This window comes from Mus caroli, chromosome 9, assembly GCF_900094665.2.
Source record: "Mus caroli chromosome 9, CAROLI_EIJ_v1.1, whole genome shotgun sequence".
NCBI lineage: Eukaryota > Metazoa > Chordata > Mammalia > Rodentia > Muridae > Mus > Mus caroli.
Window position 1 is genome coordinate 103,899,771 of NC_034578.1, and position 25,868 is coordinate 103,925,638.

A 25,868-nucleotide genomic window follows, 5' to 3' on the forward strand; every position below is an offset into this window, starting at 1 on the left:
TCACTTTGTAGACCAGGCTGGCCTCGAACTCAGAAATCCACCTGCCTCTGCCTCCCGAGTGCTGGGATTAAAGGCGTGCGCCACCACGCCCGGCTCTTAAGCACAGTCTTAAGCTAATCATCTTTGATTGGGGCGAGTAGGAAGAAAAATTTTAGGTAGCAACAGTTTTCTATCACCTTGAAACTTAACTAGAAACAAGTTGTCATTATCAGGGTCTACCACAGAGATTTAATTGCAACCCAGGGATCTGTGTTTTTGTTGTTTTATTTTATGTAGGTAAGTACTCCATCTGCATATATACTTCTTGTCAGAAGAGGGCATCAGATCCCAGGATTGATGGTTGTGAGCCACCATGTGGTTGCTGGGAATTGAACTCTCAAAGAGTAGAATGCTTTTGCACTATCCACCCTCCATTTCCAGATTGCTCTAACCACTGATCCATCTCTCCAAACGCACACACACCCTGTTTGGTTTTTGTTTGTTTGTTTACATAATTCCTTTGTATTTTTTATGGGCATTGATGTTTTGCTTGCATGTATGTTTTTGTTGAGGGTGTCTCATTTCCTGGAACTGGAGGTACAGACAGGTGTGAGCTGCCACGTCAATGCTGGGAATTGAACCAGGATCCTCTGGAAAAGGAGCCAGTGCTCTTAACCAATGAACCATCTCTCAAGCCCCAGATCTGTGTTTTAACTAGCTCTAGATTATTTAAGTATACTATAGTGATACTTGCCCAGATTAAGACTGTTCCTGTGTAGTCCTTGCCCCTTCTGGTCCTAGTTTATGTGGCCTCTGTCATGCAGTTGTTACAGTGGTGTTCTGTTCCACCTAGGCTATGTTCTGCCCAGCCACGTGACTGAAGAGATGCTGTGGGAATGTAAGCAGCTTGGGGCACATTCCCCTTCCACACTGCTGACCACCCTCATGTTCTTTAACACCAAGTAAGTACTCTAGGAGCTACTACTAACAGCTACCCAGTGATGACTGGGAAAACCAGGAGGACTTTTGTATTCCTCTGATACATTTGAGAAATTTTTGAAGTAGTTTAGTTCCAGTCGGCTGCGTTTGTGTGTGGTCAGTGGTAAGGGGCAAACAGCCTTGCCACACCCCCTTCAGTCTGTATTGATATGGTTCTTTCTCTGGACAGTATGCTTGGACATGGCCCTCCCTAGATCCTGGGAGTGGGGATGGTTCATTTCAGTCACTGATGGGCAGAAAGTAAATTATCATATCCTCCTGCATCCCTCTCTTTGCCTTGCTTGTACTTGTGGTCCAGGTACTTCCTGTTGAAGACTGTAGATCAGCACATGAAGCTGGCTTTCTCCAAGGTCCTCCGACAGACAAAGAAGAGCCCCTCGAATCCTAAGGATAAAAGCACGAGTATCCGCTACCTGAAGGCCCTTGGAATACATCAGACTGGCCAGAAAGGTAGTGGGGACTGGGAATAGGGATAACAGCCAGAGGTGCTTATCCTGCGCTGACTTCGTCCTGTGGGAATGTGTGTGCAAGTTGAGGTTGTCTGGGCAGAAATTATCTGCTTCCTTTTTCTTGGCCAAAAGCTCTAAACAGTTCCCTCCAGCACTGTCGACTCTTCATCCCTTTCTTCTTTAACCCAGGATTTCTCTGTTGGGTGGCTGAATGCCTAAAGTTAAGACGTAGGTTTGTGTTACCGTGCCAAGTCTGTCGTGTGTGTGAAACCCACATGCATGCTTGTCCTAGCACAGGTGCCAACATACAAGTGGTCAGAGCATAACTTGAATCAGTTTTCTCCTTCTGTTGGATCTGGAAATTGAACTTACTTTTTGTTTGTTTTTCAAATAGTTACAGATGACATGTATGCAGAGCAAACAGAGAATCCAGAGAATCCACTAAGGTGTCCCATCAAGCTCTACGATTTCTACCTCTTTAAATGGTGAGCAAGCTTTGTACACTGATGTGTGTGTGTTGCGCGCATGTGTGTGTTGTTTTTATGGGAGTGTGACCTTGAACTGATTCCAGAATAGAACTACAAACTGCCTCCTCATGATAAAATAAAACTTAGAAAATAAAGATGACTCTGGGTGGTGGTTGGCCACTCCTTTAATTTTAGTACTTTGGAGGCAGACGCCAACAGATCTCAGAGTCTCAAGAATGGCCAAGAGTTCACAGAGAAACCCTGTCTTGAAAACAAGAAAAATAATAAAGATGTACACAGATACCAAAAGAGAAGTTAGGGGTGTTGGCTCAGGATTAAAGTGTGTGCCCTGAATTAAGTCCCTAGTACTGCCAAAGAAATGACTTTTGTTTGGAGTCACAAAACACCTCTCTGTATAACCTAGGTTATCCTGAGACTCACTTAGATGAGGTTTGAATTCACCCAGTCTACCTCCCTCTGCCTTTTGAGTGCTCAGAGTAATGTTCTGTTCCACCACACATAGCCAAACTTTGTTATATACACAACACTATAGGATAAAAGGGATCATGAACTCCACTAGCCACTGCTTTTGAGTCATTGTTTCTTCTATGTAGCTTTGGGTGGCCTATAAATCATTCTGTAACCAGGCTGGCCTCACACAAGAGATCTGTCTGACAGTACTGAGATTAAAAGTGTGCATCACCATAGGCTCTGACATGACTTCATAGAGGGGGTATAAAGGTACAAAGGCTTTTTTCCTTCCTTCTTTTTTTTTCTTTCTTTCTTTCTTTCTTTCTTTTTTAATAGTATAGAATAGAGTTTATTTAGGGCAAGGAGAGGGGAGTCAAGAGGGTAGTAGTGGCAGAAAAGTCAGAGAGGGAGAGAGTAGAGAAGTAGAGGCCAGCCATGAGCATGTGGAGAGAGGGGGGAAGGGAATAGCACAAGAGGGCAAAAGAGAAGCAAGAGCAGCTTTTTTCTTTTAAAATCACATGGTGAGCTGGGCGTGGTGGCACACGCCTTTAATCCCAGAGGCAGAGGCAGGCGGATTTCTGAGGCCAGCCTGGGCTAGAGAGTGAGTTCCAGGACAGCCACGACTACACAGAGAAACCCTGTCTCAAAAAAACCAAACAAATAAAATCACATGGTGGACATTGTCACTTGCTCAAAGTTTATTGCTGGAGCCATCAGCATAGGGGTGTCCCTTTAGGTTTCTGATTGTTTTCTTGTCATAGCAGGTTGGTACATCCTCTTCCTATCAATGTCAGAACAGCTTTTGTAGCTTTGGGTCTTTGTACTTTCATTAGAATAAAACCTTCGGTGATTTCCTCACTATTCTATAAGTGATGAACAATTTTCCAATGCACTGCATTGTTAGTTCATGTCTGCTTCTTGAAAAGCCCATAACTATACTTTACATCCAAGAGCATTAAGTTTTCCCTTTTCTGGACATTACTAGCAGCTCCAATAAAGCATATTTAGATTGCCTACCTTTGTCCTCAGCTATTTCCTCTGTAGCTCTTACCTAGTATCAGTTCTTACATATTTTTATAACATGTCAGGAACCCTGCCCACTTATTTAACATCTGTACCTAATATAGAGCTGACACATGTTCCTTAAATTTTGAGTGGATGAGTGAATGGCTGTAAGACTGCTGGAGCACGCTGAGTACTGAAGAGGTGCTGAGCCCAGAGAAGATGGTTATTGGCCTTTGCTGCTGAGTTAAAAACAATGTGGTTGGGGGGGGGGGGAGTGTATTGAGGACTTTTTGGATAGCATTGGAAATGTAATTGAGGAAAATACCTAATTTAAAAAAAAAACAAAAAAAAATGTGGTTAAACAGCTGCAGCTAGGTCTTCTAGATGCTGATCTGCTGCCAATGGGATATAGATAGATTTAAGTAGTTCAACCTGAAATTGTTTGGGAGGCTCAAACAGTAAGGGTTAAAATTATGCTATTACTTACTGAAATTCTTCTTCAGCCCTCAGAGTGTGAAAGGCCGAAATGACACCTTTTACCTGACACCTGAGCCAGTTGTAGCTCCCAACAGCCCAATCTGGTACTCAGTCCAGCCTATCAGCAGAGAACAGATGGGACAGATGCTGACCCGGATCCTGGTTATACGAGAAATCCAAGAAGCCATTGCCGTGGCCAATGCAACCACCATGCACTGAGGTGCCTCAGCTACAGGAAAAAAATCCAGGAAAAACCAGACAGACTTTCACACTAAAGGAGAGGCCTCCACATTTTTTTTTTTAATTTGTAGTTATGATGCTTTTCAGGCTACTTCTGTTCAAAATGTAAAACACGATGTTGCCCTCTTTGCATCTTCATAAAATGGGCAGACCCCCTGGTTCATAGGGATCTGGGTTTTCTGAGAACCTGGTGTCCTACGAAGTGGTTGGCTTTTTCTTTTCTCTTTTTTTCTTTTGTCTGGGGCATGGGGAAAGGGACTTGGACTGTATGGAGAAATACAGGCCCTTCCCTTCCTCAGGGAAGATGGAGCTGCTGACGGATTCATCAGCCTCTCACTCGGGATCGGCAAACTTTACTGACCACTCAGAGCCACAATTATTATTATTTTGTAATGCTCAGACATAAACTTAACATCTTGATGGAATAATAATGAGGGGAACTTCAATTATGATTTTTATCCAGACAATTTCTATTACACCCTTCTTTATGACAAGTGACATAAAAGTTAAAGTAAAAACTTTACCATGCGCTTTTCTTTTTTTTTTTTTTTTTTTTTTGGCCTAACATTGAGGCCTTAAAACTGAGGCTCCTGTGCCTGATGGAATTCTTGTAACATACACTTGTGTATCATATAAAGATACCACTCTTTCTCTTATGTATTCTTATTCTAGTTGTTTATTAAGAATGACAAGCACGTCTTTTCAACAAGCTACTGGAGAACGTGTCTTTATTTGGGGGAGGAGCTCTCCGGGGGCGGGGGAGTGGAAACAAAACTTAATTGAATTGGCTTGGATCCTGCTGTGGTGGGATGCGGAGAGGGGTGGGACAGGAAACAGGCCTTTGGCCTTGGGCCTGTGAGCTCCATAAGCAGGCCGTTACCCTGCATTGCCAGCCCCGCCTCTATACGGGGCGTGGCCCTTAGTACGCACGCCCTACGCCCTGGCGTCAGCGACGCACGCAACGTGTGACGGAATCGTCTAGTTTATATTGGCGCGGTCTGGACGGCAGAGGCCTCTGCGGCGCGGTCCTGCGAGGCACGCGTCCGTGTTCCTCCCTGATCATGGCGGACTACCTGATTAGCGGAGGCACTTCTTACGTGCCGGACGACGGGCTCACCGCACAGCAGCTCTTCAACTGCGGGGACGGCCTCACCTACAAGTGCGGGACTAGGGCACCCATCTGGGCGAGGCGAGGGGCCGCACGCTGGAAGGCCGGATGAGGGAGGGCTTCATTGAAACTCTGGTGGGAGCAGATGGGGAACAGGATCCGGGAATTCCCTATCGCCGAAGACTAACTTCGACATAAGAAGCAGGGGCAGGGGTTTAGAGGTTGATTTCAATAGTATTTAAGACTTGAGTCGTGAGACTCAGTTCTCTGGATATGTGGAATATGTTAGTGTGCAGTAGCACTAATGACACCTCGGTGGCATCCACCCAGTGACATTTTCCCTGTGTCACACTTGCTCGGTACAACTCCCTGCTCAAGAGTTTTATGGGATGATATATGGAGTTGAAGTTTCTTGGTGTCACAAGCCTGAGAATCCTGCTTCTTTCCCTCCTACAGTGATTTTCTCATTCTTCCTGGGTATATCGACTTCACTGCAGATCAGGTGGTGAGTATAGTAAAGCACTGGATTTTTGGTTTGGGGGGTTCTTTTGATTTTGTTTTCTGAGACAGGGTTTCTCTGTGTAGCTCTGGCTGTCCTGGAACTCACACTGTAGACCAGGCTGGCCTCGAACTCAGAAATCCGCCTGCCTCTGCCTCCCAATTGCTGGGATTAAAGGCGTGCGATGCCACTGCCTGGCTTTTGTTTTTGAGACAGCCTACCTACGTTACTTTGGCTGCTCCAGAAGTGGTTATGTTGACCCTAATTATTAGTGTCAACGCACAGTCTTGTTTCTGAGTGGGTACTGTTATTACTAGGCATGTGCCCCTGTACCCACTCTGGGAACTGGATTGGTAAATATCTAGGAGGGGTAAGATGCTGCTGTTGGTTATTGTGAGCTTACTGCACCAAACTAGGCTTTGTGGTGAACATGGCAGCTCACCCGGGGCTCCTGGGATGGACCCTGAGGAATAAGCTGTATTTTTCTTTGCTGGTCCTTTTTCTCCTCAGGACTTGACCTCTGCTCTAACTAAGAAGATTACACTAAAGACCCCGTTGGTTTCCTCACCCATGGACACTGTCACAGAGGCTGGAATGGCCATCGCGATGGCGGTGAGGCTTGAGGGCCACGGGTGCCATCTTATAGCCAAAGATTGCGCTTCTGTTTTATCACTTACTTGTGTGTTCATCTTGTAGCTTACAGGAGGTATTGGTTTCATCCACCACAACTGCACACCTGAATTCCAGGCCAATGAAGTTCGGAAAGTGAAGGTTAGAAGGCCAAGCATCACCGCCAAGAGTTGCTGGGAATTACAGGCGTGGGGTGGAAGTGGAGGGTTTGTTTCGCTAAGCGTCCTTTCTGCTGCTGTGAGCTCCAGCTACCGAGGAGGAAGACCCAAGACCCCATTTCTTAAGTTAGAGCACGTACGGTGCTTCCAGACCCCCTATGTCCTTGTTTGAGCCTTTGATTTGCTTCCTGGCTCTGCTATACAGGACAGTTAGGCATGGACCTCATCCTTTAGAACAGGGGCTTGATGACAGTGATTTCAAAGATTCAGTGACCTTCTCACCATGCCTTCCAGAAATACGAACAGGGATTCATCACTGACCCCGTGGTCCTTAGCCCCAAGGATCGTGTACGCGATGTCTTTGAGGCCAAAGCCAGGCATGGCTTCTGTGGTATCCCCATCACAGATACAGGCCGGATGGGGAGTCGATTGGTGGGCATCATCTCCTCAAGGGACATTGATTTCCTCAAGGAGGAAGAGCATGACCGGTTCTTGGAAGAGGTGGGTGCCAGTGGCTGAGGAGAAACTGAGGTCTAAGCCCAGACTGGAGGAAGCATGCAGTTTCTTTTTACTTACATGACACTGCTGGTGGTCTCATTTCCTGTCCAAGAGAAATGCTCAGCTATGTTTCTTACTACTTCATGCGATCCCTGCATCCCTTCTTCCTGCTGTGCCTCTGCTGTCTGCTAACTTTGTGCTTCCTTTTCTTCCCCATGCTCTTGTGTGGTCCTCTCTAGAGAGGCTGCTCCTTCTGCTGTGTTCTCCATAACAACTACTGGCTGCCTCTCAGGAGGGGTGGCTCGGGTCCATGTATGTGATCGTGGTGGTCTTTTGATAGTATAGTTTGACCTGTGGGTAAGGGAGGGTCCTGGTCTGACTGGTCTTTGCCTCTTGATTCATCCTAGATCATGACTAAGAGGGAAGATCTGGTGGTAGCCCCTGCCGGCGTCACTCTGAAAGAGGCAAATGAGATTCTGCAGCGCAGTAAAAAGGGTGAGGCCTGGCCTACAAGGTGGGAAGGGGCTCAAATTATTTTATTTTTTTGGTTTTTCGAGACAGGGTTTCTCTGTGAAGCCCTGGCTGTCCTGGAACTCACTTTGTAGGCCAGGCTGGTCTCAAACTCAGAAATCCGCCTGCCTCTGCCTTCCAAGTGCTGGGATTAAAGGCGTGTGCCACCACCGCCCAGCTAGGGGCTCATTATATTCAGAACCCTGACGTGTTTCCTGCTCTGTCTTCAGGAAAGTTGCCCATTGTGAATGAAAATGATGAGCTGGTAGCCATCATTGCCCGGACAGACCTAAAGAAGAATCGTGATTACCCCCTGGCTTCCAAAGATGCCAAAAAGCAACTGCTGTGTGGGGCAGCCATTGGCACTCATGAGGATGACAAGTATAGGCTGGACTTACTGGCCCTTGCCGGTGTGGATGTAGTGGTTTTGGTAAGCTGCATTATAAATAAGGTGGGACTTAATGAATGAGGTGATTTGCCATATCACGGTGTAGCTAGAACTTCCTTCTTCCTGTTTGTTCTAGGACTCTTCCCAGGGGAACTCCATCTTCCAAATCAATATGATAAAATACATCAAGGAGAAGTACCCCAGTCTGCAGGTCATTGGAGGCAATGGTAAGGGAAGACAGTACTGGGGGGGGGGGGGGGGGGAATCATGCTCCCTGCCACGGGACAGACCCTCATGAGCCTCTCTGTTTCACTGTAGTAGTCACTGCTGCGCAAGCCAAGAACCTCATAGATGCAGGTGTGGATGCTTTGCGAGTCGGCATGGGAAGTGGTTCCATCTGCATCACCCAGGAAGGTAAAACACTTTTTGGGCTGTTGGCTCTTAGGGGAACTACACTAGACTCCTCCAACATGGGCCAAACAGGCCTCTTGGATGGGTGACATGGCTGGAAGCAAGACAAGTTCTTGTCATCCCTCACCTGCCACTCCCTGCCTAGCCTGGCCTCCTTGCTCCTGCTCTGTGCCCTCTCTAAACTCTGGTCTGTTTGTTTTATTTAGCGGCTCCCAAGATCCCACCAGACATAAAGTCCCACAGCCCCAAATGCCCTTCTACTGTCTCGGGCTGCTATAGTAAGTCCGGCCCGGCCCACTGGCCCGGCCCAGCTGCCCACTGCCCGGCTGCTTGGTTGATGTAGCTGTAGCTCCCAGGGTTTGTGGTGCTGTTGGGTGGGCAGGGCAAACAGATGTACAGACCATGGTTTGGGGGCTGCTTGAGACCACAGCTCCTTCCTAGAGTGCTCCTAGAGCAGGGCCTCCTTCCTAAGGCCGGCCCTGCTCTGTCCACATACTCTGCAGTAGGCATGGCTCAACAACCACTTCAACTCCTTCTCTGTATTACCACTGCCCTGATCCCGCCTGAGCTGTTCACTATGCAGGAAGGCAAGGCCTGACTTGGCATCTCTAGATACTAACTGCACGGTGATTCTTGCCCCACTGATACCAGCTGGGCGGGGCTTCCCGGCTGCTATAAACTGCATGTGCCTGAGGCTGCCCTGGGCCCTTACACATACATGCACGAGCACATGCAGAGGCGAAGGCAGCACGGGTGTTTGTACTATTTCAGGCAGATAGGTAGCAGCCATCCCAAACACATCTCTTCATCGGCTATGGACTTGGTATAGGTGTCTTTCAGAGCTACTGGGTCCTGTGAGTAGCCTCTTGGCATCCCCTTATCCTAGTATTACACACCCATCTGTCCCTCCATCTCTCAACAGTGTTGGCCTGTGGGCGGCCCCAAGCCACAGCAGTGTACAAGGTCTCAGAGTATGCGCGTCGCTTTGGTGTTCCTGTTATTGCTGATGGAGGAATCCAAAATGTGGGTCATATTGCCAAAGCTTTGGCTCTTGGGGCTTCCACAGGTAAGGCCTAGTAACCTTAAGGCCTGGCTAGAGTCCCCCTTCCTGCCCTTCTCAGATCATGCCTCTAACTTCACTTGTCTGTCTCCAGTCATGATGGGCTCCCTCCTGGCTGCCACCACTGAGGCCCCTGGGGAGTACTTCTTCTCAGATGGGATCCGGCTGAAGAAGTACCGAGGTATGGGTTCTCTCGATGCCATGGACAAGCATCTCAGCAGCCAGAACCGATACTTCAGGTGAGACAGGTGGACAAGTCAGCCCACCAAATCCTGCCATTTGGTCTCAGCCCTTTGGCAACCTTGTTCATGTCTCTACCTCATCCAATAGTGAAGCTGACAAAATCAAAGTGGCCCAAGGAGTTTCAGGGGCAGTGCAGGACAAGGGGTCTATCCACAAGTTCGTTCCTTACCTGATTGCTGGCATCCAGCATTCCTGTCAGGACATTGGTGCCAAGAGTTTAACCCAAGTCAGGTAAGCTTGGGTAGCTGGGGATAGGAGTGGTGTGCGGCCAGCTACTGTCTACATCTGCATCTAATACCTGCTTCTCCACAGAGCCATGATGTACTCGGGGGAGCTTAAATTTGAGAAGAGGACGTCCTCGGCTCAGGTCGAAGGTGGCGTCCACAGCCTCCATTCGTAAGTAGCCCCTATGCCTGGGTGGAAGCTTGTGCCAGCCTCAGACATTCCCCTTCCTCCTAAGCTCAAGATGGTTTCTCCCTACAGGTATGAGAAACGGCTTTTCTGAAAACAGATCCAGTATATTGCCTTGAATTTTTCAATAAAAGTTTGGGAAAAAAGAAGTGACAACTGATCTTTGAGTTCAATGGGCACTTGCAATTTTTGTGGTCCCCACCATCACACATGTTCATAGCATATAGTCTCCTCATTTGTGACAGAGCCTTGGGCCATGCCCTGTGGACTTCATGGACCTACAGTTCTACTTCTAAAGAAGTTGGGAAAGCTATTGGGGCCTCCTCAAATCTGCATATGAACCACTGCCTCCTAGCCTTTAAGGGACCAGGGAATCCTACATTGTATGGGTGAAAACAACCCTTAGTCGTCCCCGCCCCCCTTCCCATCTGCAGCCAAACTGAGCAACACTAATATGTAAGAGGAGAATACATTATCCTGGGTGAGCATGACAAGTGTGGGGAAAGTGTTGGGAGAGCATGCAGTGCCCTCCTTGATGGTTCCTGATGTGTCATTCTGAGGCTTGACCCGAAGAAGCCAGTGCAGTCTCTCCAGGAGGGGGAATGAGGGCAGCTCCTGTCACTCGACCTTCGTGGCACAGGAAGTTGAAAGTAGCACAGGCATTGGGCTGCAAGGAGAACAGCATGAGAGTTAGCATGCCTGGGCTGAGTAGGCTTCAACTAGGTAGACTTGTCACGTCCAACGACCTACCGTGTCTTGTACCTCCACAGCAATTCCCCGCTGCCTCATGGCCTGTAGTACCTGAGGGTGCAGCCGCTCAGTCTTGTTTCCAGTGCCCACCACAACAATCTCTAAGGAGGATGGAGACAACCAAACATTGAGGGTCTGATAGAGGTGGTCACTTAGGACCCAGTGCTACCCACTATCCCATACCTATCCTAGGTTCCAGCATCCAGAAGAGGGAGAAGCTCTCTTCAGTGATATCCTGATGAGATCCCACCTGTATGGTAGCAGAGGTCATTCAACACGTCAGATCTATACAGCCTTTACTCACAGCGACACTAATAGGCAACAAAATAAAGCTAAATTTTGCTAGGAGGGAGTGGCTTTTGGCGCTATGTTTAAATTTCAATGTAGGGGGAAGGCTCACGTTCCACTGGACCACCGTCTGTGGGAGCAGCACGCAAGGGCCAAACACGCGATTTCCGCAGATAGTGAAACCTCTGCTACTGTAGCTGTCGATGTACACGGCCTGAGGGAACTCGCTTTGCAGCAGAGAGATGCGAGTCCGCTGGTATAACTCGTCGTCCGCCGGAGAAAGCCGGTGTCCCCGACGCGGGTTCCTCCTGCGGAGGGCTAAAGTCAGGAACTCGTGGCCAGGCCGGACTATGCGGGACTGAAAGGTCCGAGGCCATGTGGTCAGAGGCTGGACAGGGGATGCTCACCAAAGCCGGTCGACGTGCCGACAGAGCGGCGCAGGTCGCGTTCGGAAAAGGCAGCGAAATCCTAGAGCAGTGGCCATGGCTGCAACGGCGCTTAATGACCCGGTCGTAGGGACAGAGTTGTCTGTCTCAAAGCAGCCACAGCGCCCCCTGTGTCCCGGAGGGCACCGCGCACCTTGAACGGCGCAGTGGGCCAATGCAGAGCCTCTGTCTCCCCATGCGGGTGTGTCAGCACCTGTCGCCCACCCCGCCCCAGGCCTCCAGCGACAGTCCCTAAGGAAGAGGGGGAAAAACACCTGCTAGTACGGGCGCCCTCGGGGTATTGTTTAGGCCACCGCCGCGGCCTGTTCCTGGGATTCTCAGCCATTATTCGGGCTCCCAGGGACCAGGGCGGGGCAGCTGCGCACCTGGTCCTGTTATGAACACCTGGCCAGGGTGTGGTGCCAGCCTCCAGGCCCTTAATCCCAGGCTTTGGAGAGTCGGGCTTCGGGGGCGGGGCGGATGGCTAAGGTTTCCCTAGCTAGTCTCGAAATCGCTGCTTTCCCCAACCGTCACCCGCGCGACCGTTGGCGACGGCGCAGCGCTCCAGGAGAGGCGTGGCCGAGCGTGGATTGGCTTCCCGGCAGCGCGAGGGGGTGTGGCCAGATGGTTTCTCCTTAAAATGGCTCCAAGTCTGGGGACAGCTAGAGCCAGCGGAAGGGCACCCCGTGGCAGTGCTGGAGTAGCTGTTCGAGTGGGACTGACTGGGCCAAACCGGACCAGACGTGAAGTAGACCGCGCCTGGAGCACCACCCCGCCCTCCCGCGCTCTGCGTGCGCGTACCGAGAGTCTCCCTCCCCCTGTCTTGAGCTGAGTCTAGGGCCTACTGGCGCATGAGTCCTTGGCTTCCCGCGGCATGGGCATCTCTGCGCACCGGTTCTGTCCTGGCCTCAGAGGAACTTTGTCGCGTTCTCTATCCGCTGGACTAGACGGGTGGGATGCTTGACACAAATGGGGCTTGGCTGTGGGGTTCTTTGCAGGGCCGGTTGCAATGGGCTTGGGGGGAGGCTGTCCAGCCGCTGCTATGTGGGCCAGTTTGTCCCCTGGCACTTCATGAGCTGGCAGCGTCACCGGACAAAAGGTCCTAAGCTTTGGGGTGTCCCAGAAGTGGACACATGGGTTTACTTCCTCTCGGGTCTCACGGGATCGCTTCCCTCTTGACGAATTCCGAAGCCTGCCCGGTACAAGTGGCTCCTGCTTGGGACTCACAGGGCTAATCCAGCCCTTCTGATCTAATCCGGATCAGGACCTCGTCCGGGGGGATGCCCCCACCTTCTATTGTTCTGGGGCCCAGGTGAGCGTCTCATTCTCACTAGACTGGTTTAAAACACCTACTCCTTCCTAGTCAGCCCCCTGGGAAGGGATGGGCGGGTTCCGGTTTGGCCTCAGGGCGAGTGACCTGGGAGCAAGAGCCCTCCTCCAATGGCTGGACAGCGGGCAACGGAATCCCAAAAGCAGCTGTTGTCTCCAGAGCATTCCAGCTGCACTTGGATTTCGTTCCCTGCTCTCCTGCCTGAGCAGCGCCCTGGCCCAGATAATGTGGTCTCTATTCTCAGAAACACTACACTAGTGGGCCATTCTGATCTCCATCTCTCAGGTGCACCCCCAGACTGATGGTGGCAGGCAGAGGCGACGAAAAGAGCTCGGGCTGATGGCCCTCTCTGGAATCCCTGGAGAACTCTGACCAGGGAGGTCCTGGGTCCTCTCTGTAGGGCCGCAATGGCGGTGAGTCCCACAAGGCCGCCCAGCCCGCAGCTCGCTAAAGATAGATCTTCACTTCCTGGGGAAAAAAACCACCCTAACCGTCTTCATGGAGGGAGAGTAACAAAAATCACCAACTTGCTGGTGGGTCCCAGCCCTGCTTGCAGCTGAACCCACACCACAGCATGGAAAGTGCTTTGGAATGACACGATTACTCCCGTTGAGTGGGCACCCAAGAAGCCATCGGGAATGTCGTGTCCGCCCAGTGCTCTTTCGGCACCTCCCAAACAGGGCCTCATAGCCCGGGCCTTCCCGAACTTTTCCTATCTCTAGATGTCACTCCTCTCCGGAGCAAAGTTCACCGGTTGGATTCACTCATTACTGGGGGAAGTGGAGTTTCACATTACTTGGAATCGAAAGCGTTTGGACATAGAAAAGCTCGCCTGCAGCTTGCTCTACCTGAGAGCTCTGCTTATTTGGGTCTTCTCATCATCACATTTGTCTTAAACTGGCCAGTTGCCTAAAGAACCAAAGGTGCCGGTAACACCAGTTTAAAGGAAAAACATTAAAGGCTGGTAATCCTGGAAATTATGATGACTAATTCCTCAGGTATCAAGATGGGCAATTCTATAAGATTGGGCTTTTACTGAGAATAAAGACATCCCATACCGCAGCCGAGGAAAGGCGTGCCAATAATCAGAAAGAACTCAAATTTTGCTTTGTTTCGTTACTTTTCCAACTAGGCAGTAAAGGGTCTTTAATGGAAGACTCGAGTGGTGGCGCACACCTTTAATCCCAGTACTCAGGAGGCAGAGGCAAGTGGATCTCTGAGTTCAAGGCCTTTCTGGTCTACATAGAGTTCCAGGACAGCCACGGCTACACAGTGAAACCCTGTCTCGAAAAACAAAGTGTCATTAATGGTACAGCCTTATTCCTTTGACATTTCGTCTCATGCGTCTGACCTTTAATCTGTTTAAATGGGGCAAAAAAGAAAAAAAAGACATAAACACAAAGATGTGAAACTTTGGTGGCAAAGTGTCTTGCCTGATAACAAAGATCCGTTATCAAAGTAATAATTCGGGGTGACGATTTTTTTAAAAAGGAGGAAAAATGGACCCTCAAATTTGGGGGCTAGGGCTCATGAATACAGGAAAGGCTATCGGGAGGGAGTGCTGGAGGCGTGGGTAGACTGTAAGCTCACTTGGCATGCTCGATCGCTCTGGTCCACTCAGGAGAGTCCACGGCCGGATCCCCGCCCCCGCCAGGCAGACCTCCCGGAAGCTCTACGGATAACTTACTTCCTGTTCCATTTAGTCTTCCGGTCGCTATGGCGACCGGGCGCCTTGGGGTTGGCGAGACGCTGGAGGCCCTTAATGCAGCTGTAGGGCCTGGTAGCCCAGTGTGGTTTAAGGAAACGCATGCCCGCCATCTTCGTGTCCGAGATTTCTTGGCACCGCGAAGCGCCCTACAGGCGCGCTTCAGGGACGGCCAGGTGGGTGCGCGCCTGTGGGGCTTGCCTAGCGGGATCCACGGAGCTACGGTCCACTTACACACATCTGCCTGCAGGTGCCAGAGTGCGTGTTCCGTGCGGTCTCCTGCCTGCAGGGTCCCGGGGTGGCCCCTGTACTGCGCTGCGCGCCGACACCCGCGGGTTTATCGCTCCAACTACAGCGGCCCGCTGTCTTCGAACATGTACTCGGTGCCCTGGCCTCCTATGCTACTCCCGCCAAACCTGCCTCACCAGGCCCGCGAGTTGTCCTACACTGCCCAGCACTGCGCTGTAATTCGGGGACGCTCCGATTGAGCCAGCTGCGTGCTGTGCTCGTAGCCGATCATCTAGTACGGGTACTGCGTGCTCATGGGTAAGTGCGTGTTCGAAGCTAAAACGGCAAAAGACCGAACATTTGGGGATAGAAAAGGTGGGAGTCATGATAATCTAAGCCTGGTTCGCAGGCTGAGACAGCCTCCCTTGCTTTGCAGGGTACGTGTGTGCTCAGTGCCCCCGGTGCGGGACCCTCACATGTCAACTTTCCTCCAGAAACTTCGGGTGGAATGGCCCACTGCCTCGAAGAGCACCTCGACTGAAACACTGAGAACCTGTGTTCTTGCAAACCTTGATGGTTCTAAGGAAGCGACACTGCCCCCTGGCGTCCTAGGCCGACTGTGTCTGAAGGAACTGGTAGAACAGAGCCGCGCTGCTGGCTATGACCCCAGCATAGACCACTGTTTGGGTAGGACAAACGCCAGAACATGGGTGGGGTTGTCTCTCTGCACTGCCAGGCACTTCAACACCTCTTGTTTTCTGTAGTGACTGAAGATGTGCTCTCTGTGCTGTCTGAGCTGCAGGAGGCTGTGCGCCACTGGCCAGAGGGTGGCCACCAAGGCCCGGTGAGTGGCTGTCTTGACCTCTGCCCAAACTGGATTTTTGCATCTTTGTAGTAACTGCCCCATCTTTCCTCAGGCTGGGCATCCAGATGCTGGTGTAGATGACTGTGTGGTTATACACGTGGTTAGCTGTGAAGAGGCATTCCAGCAACAAAAGCTGGATCTGCTCTGGCAGAAATTGGATGACCAGGCTCCTCACAAGCAGGTTGGTTACCAAAGTTAACCAAACCACGTCCAACCTCAGGCCTGGAAGACCATGGGGTTTAGAGACTGATGTGACCTTAGGCGCCCGTGCCGCAAGTGCAAATGTCCTGTGACTATGTAGTCTTAAGAAAAAGTATGATGGTGTCTTGAGGAGGTATGAAGGAAGGCTGGTGGTTACAGATTGGGGAAAACCAAGGTAGAAAAGCAACTGATGTAGTTCCCTGGAGGCGGGAGGGCAGTGCCAACTGGGCTGAGCCCTTCCAGTCTTTCACAGAAGCACCTGGTGTGTGGTCCAGTGAAAATAGCTGGTGTACCCGGCACCCAGATGACCGCCCCTGAGTACTACAGGTGAGTATGAAAGGGATGCCATCCATAGCCACCAACAGTGGAGAGGTAGCAACAGCTTTCACTGGGACCTTGCTTACTGGCTCACTTTTCTAGGCTCAGACATGCTCAGGTGCGCGAGGCCTCAGCTCTGAAGCACGGAGGAGACCTGGCACAAGGTACACCTGGGAGATCCTGCCTGTGCGCTGAGGTGGAAGCAGGTCACGCACACCTCTAGCCTGTGTGCTTTATCTTCAGACACTGACCAGCCTCTCTCACCCCAGACCCCACCTGGACTGAGACCTTCGATATCCTCTCCGTGGCTACCATCAAATTTGAGATGCTAAGCACAGCTCCACAGAGCCAGGTAAGCATGGGTGCCTCCCAACACCAGGACGGAGGATGCAGGTACAGAGCCAATGCCCTCTGCAGCTATGTTCTCATTTCCCAGCTCCTCCTGGCCCACAGCACCATCTCAACAAAGGGCACAAAGAGTGGGACTTTTGTCATGTATAACTGTGCCCGCCTTGCCACACTCTTTGAGGGCTACAAACATGGACTGGAACAAGGTCTGTACCCCACTTTTCCACTTGTGAGCAGTCTGGACTTCTCCCTACTCCACGATGAGGTGAGTGTTGGTCCTGATAAACGTCCACAAGCAGAAGGCTTGGACTTGTCTTCCTAGCACGCTTGTCTCCCACAGGGTGAGTGGCTGCTGCTTTTCAACAGTGTCCTTCCCTTTCTGGACCTGCTGAGCCAGACTGTGAGTCTGGCTGGCACCCCAGGCCTCCACATCCCTGTCCGCACGGAGATGGTAAGGCACAGAAGACACTACACACATTATTCTTTATTCTGGGTTGTAACACAAGAAAAAAGACAACAGCTCAACGACTCAATGTCTGTCTCTAGGTGTGCAAGTTCCTGGTGCAGCTCAGCATGGATTTCAGCTCCTACTATAACCGAGTACATATTCTAGGGGTGAGCATACAGCAAGGGGGGTCTGTGGGAAATGTGGGCAAGGCTGAGCACACGGGAAACGAGGATGCGCCTGACTGCTTTTCTTTCAGGAACCTCGGCCACACCTCTTTGGTCAGATGTTTGCTCGCCTACAGCTTTTGAGGGCAGTGCGTGAGGTGTTCCACACAGGCTTGGCTATGCTGGGCCTCCCTCCGCTGAACCACATCTAAGAGCCCAATAACTGGGAATGTTTATAAAAGCATCAACTGGGAAAGAAACAAGACCTCACAGATGTTGGGCACTTAAAGTCAGAATAAATACAGTTTCATCCTATTGTGAGAGTGAGGTGTGTTCTTGGTCCACCTTTGCAACACCCTACTGGAATACCTGGGAGAACTATGGTACTGCCTCGCCTCCCCAGAGCACACTGAGCGTGACACAGACAGCTGATCCCTGCTCTTCTGTCTGCAGTCAGGCCCTGTGCTCAGTTCTCCACGCACTGGGATAACTCAGTCATACCAGTTGTAAACCTCAAGTCCCTGACCTGCCAGAGCACAGCGGTGGCCAAACTCAGGGCTCACAGGCCAGCAGTCCATGTCGGCCACATCTGGCACATGGTACACAGTGCTATTCATGAAGGTGGGCTCACCCTGTCCCAGACGCCAGAAGGTCAGCCGCTGGTCTATGGAGGCTGAGACCATAAGCTTGGGACTTAGGATCTTGACGCCTGTCACATGGGCAGCATGTGCACAGGGGACAGAATATTCCTCTAGGACACATAACTGGGGCACCAGCTCAGCCTCCCCATCAGCCTCTTCCGGCTCTGGCATCTTCACAGCAAGTGTGAAGACATGCAGGGACCCATCCTCACTGCCACTGGCCACGAGGTGGTGGCCCTCAGGTGTAGGCAAAGTGTGCAGGCTATTGACGCCACAGCTATGGGCTTGCACGGTCATGGAGGGGGTGCCCATCTCTGGAGGAAGAGAGTGGCTGTTAGCTCCTGCTTTCATCTTATGTGAGAGGTAATGAGGGGTGTCATGGTACTCACGGTAGGGAAGCCCAGGGTGTGCCGGAAGCTCCAGGGTAGTAGAGCCTTTGTCCATTGCCGTGGTGAGATCCCAGAAGGCTAGGCTGCCATCTGTAGCTGCGCTGCACAGGATCAGCCTCCTGGAAGCCAAGAGAGGGCAGCCAGATCAGTAAAAGGGATGGGAAAACAGGAGCCCTTACCCAACCCACAGAGGGCTGCCTCTCACCGACGCTGGTTAGGTGCCTCGTGTGTGAAGGAATGGACTTTGAGGACACACCGCTTGTGGTGGAAAGACTCAGCTAGGAGATGCAGAATTCGCCCAGAGTCCTGCAGGAGAAAGAGCCTGGAGGCGAGGAGGAGGGGTGGTGGTCTGGGAACCGTCCTGGAGAGCTCACACCCTCCCCCTCTCCTCCCCCTCCTCTGCCCTAAGCGCTCACCTCACTGCTCCATCACTACAGGCTGCAGCCACAAGGGGGCCAGGGCCGAGGCCAGGCCTGTCGGAGTCAAGCTCACAAATAGCGAGAGACATGTACCTGCAGGGGGTACACACAGGTCAGGTGGGGCCTGCAGTCAGGAGTCGGGACTCCCTTCCCTATAACCCTCTCACACCCCGCCCATGACAGGGAGGCCACCGTACCTGGTCTCAGGGTCCACTTTGATCATCTTGTGCTTGTTCCGCTGCCGGTCCCAGTACTCATCCAGCCGGTGGGATGAAAGGTGCATGACATGACAGGCAAGGCGGCTGGGGGTGCTAGCGTCCGGAGTGACCATGATGCTGAAGCAGTGCATCTCGGCACGGCCCCCTGCAGACACTACCTGAGCAGTGAGCCCTGGTCGAGTATCCTGTGGGCCACCTGGGGTGCCAACAGCCCACACTGCCAGGGCTCGCACAGAGGAGATATGGTTACAGACAGAAGTGAGGGCGTGGGCTGAGCCTGTGGTGGTGGGAAGTGCTAGGACACAGACAGTAGTATCCTCGCTGCCTGTTATCACGATGTCGATCAGACCAGGCCCCTCACTGCTAGACTCCAGGGAGTCAGGATGCTCCAAGTTGGGTACCTCAAATTCAGGGCCCAGGGTCACTGTGCCCACACGCTTTACACATGTGATTTCTCGGCCATGCAGACCCTCCCGGAGAATCACATTAGGCCGAATGCAGCCACCTAGAGCCCGATAAAGCATGACCTCGCCATCCTTCAGGTAGGTAAAGGCCATGGCTGCCTCAGTATCAGAAAAGGCCCAGGAGCGGTGCCCTCCCCCACAGTTGACGATATGCAGCTTCTCATGGGACCGGGGGCTCCACACTACAAACTCGTTGGCATGGAAACCCAAGATGACCATACTTCCATCAGGCACCATCCGAAGCCCAGCTACCCAGTTCATGCCTCGACAGGCTTTCTGCCTTAGGACTGGCTGGAGGTGGCCACCATGTACAAAGAGCTGGAAGTAGGAGCTATCCCGCCCTGTGCTGTATACGTAGCCACCATGGCAGGTAACTGAGGTCACACCCTGTTTCCCATGCAGAGAATGGAGTGTAGAGACGGGGCCTATTCCTGTTGGGACACTCTCAGACCCACCGCTCCCACTACCAGCTCCAGGTGCCTCAGCTGCAGTAATAGCCTTGCCTCCGGCCCCAGGCTTTTTGAATAGACATGGTCTGACAGGGAATAGCATCACAGAGCCACGGCGGTCCCCACAGACGAGGAAGTCACCCGGGGGCAGGAAAGCACTACATGTGTGCCATCTTTGCTTGCTTGGGGGAAGGAGGTACCGGCAACGTTCCTTGACAAAGATAGCCTTGCCAGTGGGTGCAGCTGAGATCTCCAAGCAGGCAATCACCCCACCAGGGCCCGATGCTAACAAAAGCAGCTCCTCGTAACCACGAAGGGCCCAGCTCAGGCTGTGCACCTTCCCCTGGAACAGTTTCTGCTCGACGGCAGCAGTGGGGGTGTTGATGGGAACCACCTTAACAAGACCCTCCCCGTTGGCCAAGGCACAGAGTCCAAAGCCCTCGGGCCCAGGAGCTGCCTCTAGCAGGCAGTAAGACCGAAAGCGATTGTCCTCCAACAGCTGCTCCCAGCACTTGACCTCAAGGTCGTAGAGGTACAGGGCCCCCACATCAGTCACTGCCAGGACTCGCCAGGAACCAGCCAGAGTCACAGCCTTGAGGGCACCTGGCCGGCTAGGAGATTTGAAGGACAGGGATGAGACGCCCAAGCCTGGGTACCCTCGGCCTGCCAGGTGCCAGAGTCGAATGCCTGAGTCATCTCCCCCAGTGACCACCCAGGCCTGCCTCTCGTGAGTGGCTATGGCCCGGATCCCTCGGCCCCGGTGGCCCCGAAAGGCTTGAAGTATCTCGCCTTCGTGGCTCCACACCAAGCAGACACAGTCTTCTCCTGCACTGATAAGATAGTTCTCCAAGAGCTTCACTTGCCACACGCGGGCACTGTGCCCAAAGCAGTGGCCAATATTCTGAACCCGACCCCCAGGCACCCGGAGGTCCCCCACCTTCCAAAGACGAACACTTCGGTCTTCTGAAGCAGTTGCCAGCAGGCCCTTGCTTTCCAGGTATGACATGCTAAAGATGACACCCACATGGCCACTAACCCGCCGGTCAGGGGCCACAGGTTTGTTGTCTGTTAAAGCAGTGGCTGGGTACCAGATCAGGAGCTCATTGGAAACCGCGCCAGCCACGATGGTCAGTTCCTTCCAGGTGTCACCAACCAGGCAGGCTGAGGACAGGGTGCACCTGTCTGTGCAGGGGACGTCCTGCAGCATGCACCCTATCACTGGGTCATACAGTACCACTGAGTTGTGGCCCAAGGCCACGGCTACGTTACCCTCGATCCAGCGGACATCCCAGATCCAGTCGGACATGTTCCACAGGCCAGAGCGCCAGAGCTCCCGAAGATGGCTTTGACCCCAGCTAACTTTCACAACTTTGAGTCCCTTGCTCCCAAACACAGCTATCATGGCCTCAGAGTCCAGGTCTCCTTTGGGCTCTGGTCGCACTCGGAACCCATGGATGAGAAAGTGACCAAGCAGGTTCTGGACTCTCTTCACCATTCGGAGATGCCCACCAAGGTCCAAGTTGTACACCAGTAAATCAGGCCCCTCGCCTAGACAGAGGTAAAGAGCTACATCAGCACCACGCACGCACACACCCGACCCTAGGACGCATGAGTGGAGCAGGCCACTCCTTAGCATATAGATTCAGAATATACCAGGACACAGCATCCTACCAAACCCGTGCCTCCGCTTCAGCTGGACCTCGACTGCAAATGCACACTCCTCTCAGTCACTCGTTTTTGTGGTAAGGTTCTCTCAGAGAGCCCAGGTTGGCCTTGAATTCAAGATCCTCTTGCCTCAACCTTGAATCTGCTGGGACTGTGGCAGTATGCTGTCATGCCTGGCTATCCATCACCCTTAATGACAGATTTCCTCTGGTGCACACCATCCTTACACTTCAGATGGGAAGCCCTTGCTCTGCAATAGCCCAGACTCTCAGCTTCACCTGCCTCTGCGTGGATCTTCCAGATTCTCCCTCCCTTAGGGAAAAGGCTGTATCGACCTTTGCACCCTTTAGCCTGTCATCAGCACCCCTCATCAGTCTAATCCCTGAGCCTCCACAGAGGCGATGGGGTGGGTAGGTGTGTGGTTGTGTGTGTGTGTGTGTGTGTGTATGTGTACACACTCGTGCTGAAGCTGCCCACACTTTGCAGGCAGGGGTGAGGCTTGTATTCTGGCCCCACCCCTGGACAGCTGTGAGATCATCCTTTGTATGCGACTGAGACTTAAAAGCAACAAGGCTTGGAAGGAGAGAGGAGGTGCAGGTATTAAGAACCTGGACAGCATTTAACACAGCAGACTCAAAGCTAGTGTCTTCTGAGTTAGGCACATTCCTAACTTGTGCTCAAGAGGGGCTTGTCCAGGGCCTCCCTCTATACAAATCCACATACTTCCTGGGGAATCTCTTACACCCCCATACATGTGTATAGAACCCACAGACGTTTTCTAGAATGGGACTCTCAGCTCCCTTTTGGTCATCTTGCAGCCTTTTGTTTCCCATGATCTCCTCCTCCTCGGACTTGTCAGGGTTCCTGATTACCAGTCCTCTGCCCATCCCCAGCCCTTCCCCTCCCCCAACCAAAACCCAGAGAGCTCAACGTTACTCCTCTCTTAATGTCCCTTTCTTCAAAATTCTACAGATTTCATTTCCTGAAGTTTGCCGGTCCCACTTCCAGAGAGTAGCTCACTGGAGCAACCCAATATTTGCACTTGCACACACACACACACACACACACACACACACACAACTCTAGAGTATACCCTCACCACGAGACAAACACGCAGCCCTGCTGAGGCTAATAATGGCTGACCCAAGGCCTAATTGTTAGTGCCAAGGGTCCTTGTAAAACCCAACACCACCATCACCAAAGGATGGCTTCGCATCAGGCCCTACTACTTCCAGGACACTCAGCACCTCAGAGCCATCTCAGACCTTTACCACCAGACACTGAGACGTGTGATTACTAACCTAGTTGGCTCAGAACCCCAACCATCTCCAGAGGAACCTAAGCCCCAGCCTCTCTGGATACTGCTCTACACAGAAAGCAATTTTTTGGCCCCCTCATCTTTGGGGGCGGAGCTTCAACCCTCTCCAGAAGCCACACTCCCGCCACACCCCCTGAGGCTGCCCTTTTTTTTTTTTTCTTCCTCTCCAGGGGTTTTGATCATTTGCGTTCACCTGAGGGTGCAACGTCCCTCCCCCAACAAGGAACGACTGCGTCCCCCACACCTTCACGCGTCTCTGTCCACCCTTTCCAAGCTGGCTGCAATTTATGAAGAGCTGCCACTGTCTCTCGAGCCCCGCCCTCCTCCCGCCGGCCTGGCTTTCCCGCCACCTCCGAACCTGCCTTATTCCCCCACTCCCACCCCTCACCAGTCCCCAGCCCGCTGCCCATCCTCCTCCCCAGGGCATCCCTTTGTCCGATGCGACCACCCGGGGAGAGGCTAGTTCTTCGCCCGCTAGCACGACTAGAGCCAACCAAGCCTCACCCGCCAGCAGCCTGTCCCCAACGCACTCCAGACCCGTAACCGGGAGGAGTATGAGCTCGGAGGTCGCCCGCGGCCAGACATAGTCCCCGAAAGCGTCCATGACGTTCCTGGAGCTGCTGTGGCTGCCACGGACAAGAAGCGAGCTGCGTTCTCGCGAGAACCAGCCGTCTGGAGAGCCGCGCTGCAGAGCTCTGGAGCCCTTAGCTACAGGTAGCAAAGCCCTGGCCCTGGGCTTCGGACGTCCAATGACGACCCTGCCCCCACGCGATCTCGCTCCTGATTGGCCGGATCAGAGTCACCCCCCCCACACACACACGCGTGAGACTAGCCGGGAGGGGCGGTGGGCCTCCCCTCCCCCAAGCGGGCGCTTAGCTCGCCGGCCCCTGGCTGGAAGCCCTGTAGTTTTATTTAACGGAGCAGCATGGAGGCTGTACACCAATAAATAACGAGAATGTAGGAACTGCGCCTTTGATCGCGGCTGCAGGCAGGGAGGACTAGGGCAAGAGGTCGGCCAGAACTTCAGTCTGCAGTAGGACAGAGGACCTGCAGGGTCTTTGACATTGGGCAGCGGGTGACTCGCTTCAGGGCCTTGCGTCAGAGCTCCACACGGGCATCACTGTAGGCCCGGTCCAAGGCCCACTCGGGCTGTGAGTCCGTGCCACCTTCCCGAGCCAGTCGAGCCATCTCCTGCTGGAACAAGGCTTGCCGTGCCCGGCTAGGGTCCACATTGATCCAGTTGTTAGCGATCCATTTGGTGCCGCGGGTGACCAGGCAGCCCCCATGCAACGAGTAGTCGTCCACTTCACCCACCCAGCCTGGGGTAAGGAGGTGACATGAACAAAGGACAAGTTAGGGAGGGGAAAACTCTAGATTGGCTCAGCCTGAGCTGTGCACACATCTAATCCCCATGGAAGGACTTGGCGTCTCACCCACTAAGGCATGGTCAACATACTGGCCCTTAAAACCAAGCTTCCTTGATTCTGAGCCTGGCCATAGCTCTTCCCAGCCTGGGTTGTGGAGAGAAGTTTCCCTACCCCAGACAGCAGGAAGGCTGGTGCGCAAGGGCGGTGGGCGGAGATAACCCAAGATACTGTACTAGTGCTACTGTGCTTTGCAATCACTGGTTATGGAACACAGAAACAGAAACAGTCCTCCAAGAGAGCAGGAGGGAGAGATGAGTTCCCTCAGAGAAGCCGAAGACCTGGCCATGAGTAAAGCCCTCACCTTGCCCATCAGGAAGGTAGTTGTACCAAAAGACTGCAGTTCCTTGCTGGGGCTTGACACGAAGGTTGCCCTTGTCACAGTGCCTTCGAGTGTCTCGGAGATCGACATTATCCTGAATCAGACTCTGTAGGCAACAAGGTGAGGCTGTTTATGGACTGCCTGCCATTGCAGGACCAGGCAGCCAAGGTTGGCTGGAGGGAAAACAGGCAGATGTGCCCTCGTCCCAGGTCTGGAAGGGTGTGTACACACTTGCCCAAGGTCCTACCAGCCCAAGAGTAATAGAACAGCTCACTGGCCCTTACCATTTCATCATAGGTCCTGTTGTCTGCCACAGGGAAGACGGTCTCACCCCCACCGGTGACATTGTTCAAATAAAACAGCACTGTCATGTAGCTGTAAGGCAGGGGGGAGGCTGCTGTGTAGATCCCCAACTGTGGACATTCCCACTTGTGGGCAGGATACCCAGGGCCCACAGGGTCAGGCTAGGATAGCTAAGACATCTCTCCAGCCCTCTTCCCCACAGAGTCACTCTCCTTGTGTGGCCAAGATCACAGGTGCACTTAGGTAAGTTTGTGACCTTAAACCAAAGATCTGGCTGGGGAAAGTAAGCTGATAGTAGCAGGAATATCATGTAAAGTCTCCTTGCAACTGGGAGGACTGAGCAGGCAGGAGGGCACAACTGTATAAACTGAGGCAGGGACCTCCAACAATGGCGTCAAGACCAGTGCTTACAGGGCCAATTTCCAGTATCCGTGGATATCTAGATCTGTTTTCATTTGAAATAGATACAGTGGCCAGGGGCTACCACTTTCTAGTTACTCCATAAAGAGTGAAGAGGAGACTTGGGGGAAAGGTAGGGGTATGGCTGACCAAATGGCCCAGTGTGTCCTTGGTCCAATAGCAGGTAATACATGTCCTCAAGGCACCCGGGCTGGGAACTGAAGCCCCACCTCCCCACCCCACCCCCATGGGAGGTACTTGCCGACAGGAGGTCTCAAACGGTACAGATTCATTGGCTACCAGCTTGGTATGGGAGCAGATGGTCTCTGGGTACACGGGTCCGCTGTCCACATGGGCATGGTAGTGACCTCCCTCACCATATCGTACAACCTGTAGTGGCTCACTGAACTCCACAATCTCCGGGGAAAGGCGAGTGAGGCGCAGGACCCTGGTAGGCAGCAGGTATTCAGCAGGATGCCCACCTGAAGGAGCTGACCAAGGTGCATCCTGGGCCAGCCACAAGCTTTACCCCTGCCCACCTCCCCTGGAAGTCCCACGAGCCATGCTGGACTTGATTTCTAAGAGCAGGAAGGCTGTCATGTAATGATTTCATCGTTGTGGGCTTGCCTAACATGTACAAGGTCTTAGGTTTGATCCTAGCACACCAGAAACTGATGTGGTGTGTGCCTGTAACCCCAGGACTTGGGACTCGGAGGCAGAAGCAGGTGGCAACTTTGAGGTGAGTCTGGGATACATGAGACCTTACACACACACACACACACAC

The 25,868-nt window shown here is 52.5% G+C and overlaps 6 protein-coding genes and 1 long non-coding RNA gene across 15 annotated transcripts in view; 4 read left to right on the plus strand and 3 right to left on the minus strand.

Annotated features, from left to right (window-relative positions):
• Positions 1–4,796, plus strand: part of Qrich1 (glutamine rich 1) — a 43,536-nt gene extending 38,740 nt beyond the window's left edge. For all 7 annotated transcript variants that reach the window (XM_029481291.1, XM_021172616.2, XM_021172613.2 and 4 more), the window contains 4 exons: positions 833–941; positions 1,277–1,428; positions 1,822–1,912; positions 3,874–4,796. In XM_029481291.1, coding sequence (XP_029337151.1) covers positions 833–941; positions 1,277–1,428; positions 1,822–1,912; positions 3,874–4,066 — 545 coding nt within the window. In that variant the 3' untranslated portion in view covers positions 4,067–4,796. The remainder of the gene's footprint in view (positions 1–832; positions 942–1,276; positions 1,429–1,821; positions 1,913–3,873) is intronic.
• A 275-nt stretch (positions 4,797–5,071) lies between these two features.
• Positions 5,072–10,152, plus strand: Impdh2 (inosine monophosphate dehydrogenase 2). Of its 2 annotated transcripts, XM_029481363.1 has the most exons (15): positions 5,072–5,246; positions 5,652–5,700; positions 6,205–6,306; positions 6,391–6,465; positions 6,777–6,983; positions 7,388–7,475; positions 7,721–7,920; positions 8,015–8,105; positions 8,197–8,292; positions 8,496–8,567; positions 9,212–9,355; positions 9,444–9,588; positions 9,680–9,823; positions 9,905–9,988; positions 10,076–10,152. In XM_029481363.1, the coding sequence occupies exons 1-15, from the start codon at positions 5,149–5,151 to the stop codon at positions 10,095–10,097; spliced, it is 1,617 nt and encodes a 538-aa protein (XP_029337223.1). In that variant the 5' UTR covers positions 5,072–5,148; the 3' UTR covers positions 10,098–10,152. The 2 variants fall into 2 exon arrangements, with proteins under 2 accessions (XP_029337223.1, XP_021026971.1); XM_021171312.2 differs by lacking the exon at positions 8,496–8,567 and having other exon boundaries at positions 5,074–5,246.
• Positions 10,153–10,165: 13 nt separating this feature from the next.
• On the minus strand, positions 10,166–11,997 carry Ndufaf3 (NADH:ubiquinone oxidoreductase complex assembly factor 3). The gene is made up of 6 exons (XM_021171313.2): positions 11,853–11,997; positions 11,449–11,718; positions 11,154–11,349; positions 10,937–11,003; positions 10,754–10,854; positions 10,166–10,670 (listed from the first exon to the last, which is right to left on the minus strand). The coding sequence occupies exons 2-6, from the start codon at positions 11,523–11,525 to the stop codon at positions 10,554–10,556; spliced, it is 558 nt and encodes a 185-aa protein (XP_021026972.1). The 5' UTR covers positions 11,526–11,718; positions 11,853–11,997; the 3' UTR covers positions 10,166–10,553.
• Positions 11,998–12,075: 78 nt separating this feature from the next.
• LOC110301088 lies at positions 12,076–13,773 on the plus strand. The gene is made up of 2 exons (XR_002378677.2): positions 12,076–12,778; positions 13,082–13,773. It is a non-coding gene; the product is annotated as an uncharacterized LOC110301088 (long non-coding RNA).
• Positions 13,774–14,396: 623 nt separating this feature from the next.
• Positions 14,397–17,389, plus strand: Dalrd3 (DALR anticodon binding domain containing 3). 2 transcript variants are annotated; one of them, XM_021171308.2, is made up of 12 exons: positions 14,403–14,677; positions 14,752–15,047; positions 15,166–15,416; positions 15,494–15,573; positions 15,647–15,775; positions 16,049–16,122; positions 16,216–16,277; positions 16,383–16,465; positions 16,550–16,726; positions 16,802–16,912; positions 17,008–17,076; positions 17,166–17,389. In XM_021171308.2, the coding sequence occupies exons 1-12, from the start codon at positions 14,513–14,515 to the stop codon at positions 17,283–17,285; spliced, it is 1,617 nt and encodes a 538-aa protein (XP_021026967.1). In that variant the 5' UTR covers positions 14,403–14,512; the 3' UTR covers positions 17,286–17,389. The 2 variants fall into 2 exon arrangements, with proteins under 2 accessions (XP_029337222.1, XP_021026967.1); XM_029481362.1 differs by having other exon boundaries at positions 14,397–14,677; positions 17,008–17,388.
• On the minus strand, positions 16,926–23,362 carry Wdr6 (WD repeat domain 6). The gene is made up of 6 exons (XM_021171307.2): positions 23,141–23,362; positions 18,720–21,201; positions 18,520–18,615; positions 18,309–18,425; positions 18,104–18,222; positions 16,926–18,028 (listed from the first exon to the last, which is right to left on the minus strand). Exons 1-6 carry the CDS (start codon positions 23,238–23,240, stop codon positions 17,565–17,567), a joined length of 3,378 nt encoding a protein of 1,125 aa, XP_021026966.1. The 5' UTR covers positions 23,241–23,362; the 3' UTR covers positions 16,926–17,564.
• Positions 23,363–23,508: 146 nt separating this feature from the next.
• The window catches only part of P4htm (prolyl 4-hydroxylase, transmembrane), a 19,239-nt gene continuing 16,879 nt past the window's right edge, over positions 23,509–25,868 (minus strand). The window contains exons 6-9 of the mRNA XM_021172880.2: positions 25,347–25,532; positions 24,667–24,757; positions 24,365–24,488; positions 23,509–23,955 (exon numbers count right to left, since the gene is read on the minus strand). Of these exons, the coding sequence (XP_021028539.2) occupies positions 23,735–23,955; positions 24,365–24,488; positions 24,667–24,757; positions 25,347–25,532 (622 nt within the window). The 3' untranslated portion in view covers positions 23,509–23,734. The remainder of the gene's footprint in view (positions 23,956–24,364; positions 24,489–24,666; positions 24,758–25,346; positions 25,533–25,868) is intronic.

What these genes read in the sequence shown, in the direction of transcription:
- Wdr6 (XM_021171307.2), bottom strand. Translation starts at nt 23,240, where the DNA reads ATGGACGCTTTCGGGGACTATGTCTGGCCGCGGGCGACCTCCGAGCTC. An exon ending in AAAGTGGACCCTGAGACCAG is followed by an intron (nt 18,616 to 18,719) that starts GTACGGTGGCCT and finishes TACCCCCTGCAG; the next exon opens with GTACATGTCTCTCGCTATTT. An exon ending in ACACCCTGGGCTTCCCTACC is followed by an intron (nt 18,029 to 18,103) that starts GTGAGTACCATG and finishes CTCTTCCTCCAG; the next exon opens with AGATGGGCACCCCCTCCATG.
- Ndufaf3 (XM_021171313.2), bottom strand. Translation starts at nt 11,525, where the DNA reads ATGGCCACTGCTCTAGGATTTCGCTGCCTTTTCCGAACGCGACCTGCG. An exon ending in GATGCTGGAACCTAGGATAG is followed by an intron (nt 10,855 to 10,936) that starts GTATGGGATAGT and finishes CATCCTCCTTAG; the next exon opens with AGATTGTTGTGGTGGGCACT. An exon ending in CTGTGGAGGTACAAGACACG is followed by an intron (nt 10,671 to 10,753) that starts GTAGGTCGTTGG and finishes TTCTCCTTGCAG; the next exon opens with CCCAATGCCTGTGCTACTTT.
- Impdh2 (XM_029481363.1), top strand. Translation starts at nt 5,149, where the DNA reads ATGGCGGACTACCTGATTAGCGGAGGCACTTCTTACGTGCCGGACGAC. An exon ending in ATGAAGTTCGGAAAGTGAAG is followed by an intron (nt 6,466 to 6,776) that starts GTTAGAAGGCCA and finishes CATGCCTTCCAG; the next exon opens with AAATACGAACAGGGATTCAT. An exon ending in AAGAGTTTAACCCAAGTCAG is followed by an intron (nt 9,824 to 9,904) that starts GTAAGCTTGGGT and finishes GCTTCTCCACAG; the next exon opens with AGCCATGATGTACTCGGGGG.
- Dalrd3 (XM_029481362.1), top strand. Translation starts at nt 14,513, where the DNA reads ATGGCGACCGGGCGCCTTGGGGTTGGCGAGACGCTGGAGGCCCTTAAT. An exon ending in ACCGCCCCTGAGTACTACAG is followed by an intron (nt 16,123 to 16,215) that starts GTGAGTATGAAA and finishes TCACTTTTCTAG; the next exon opens with GCTCAGACATGCTCAGGTGC. An exon ending in CGGAGGAGACCTGGCACAAG is followed by an intron (nt 16,278 to 16,382) that starts GTACACCTGGGA and finishes CTCTCACCCCAG; the next exon opens with ACCCCACCTGGACTGAGACC.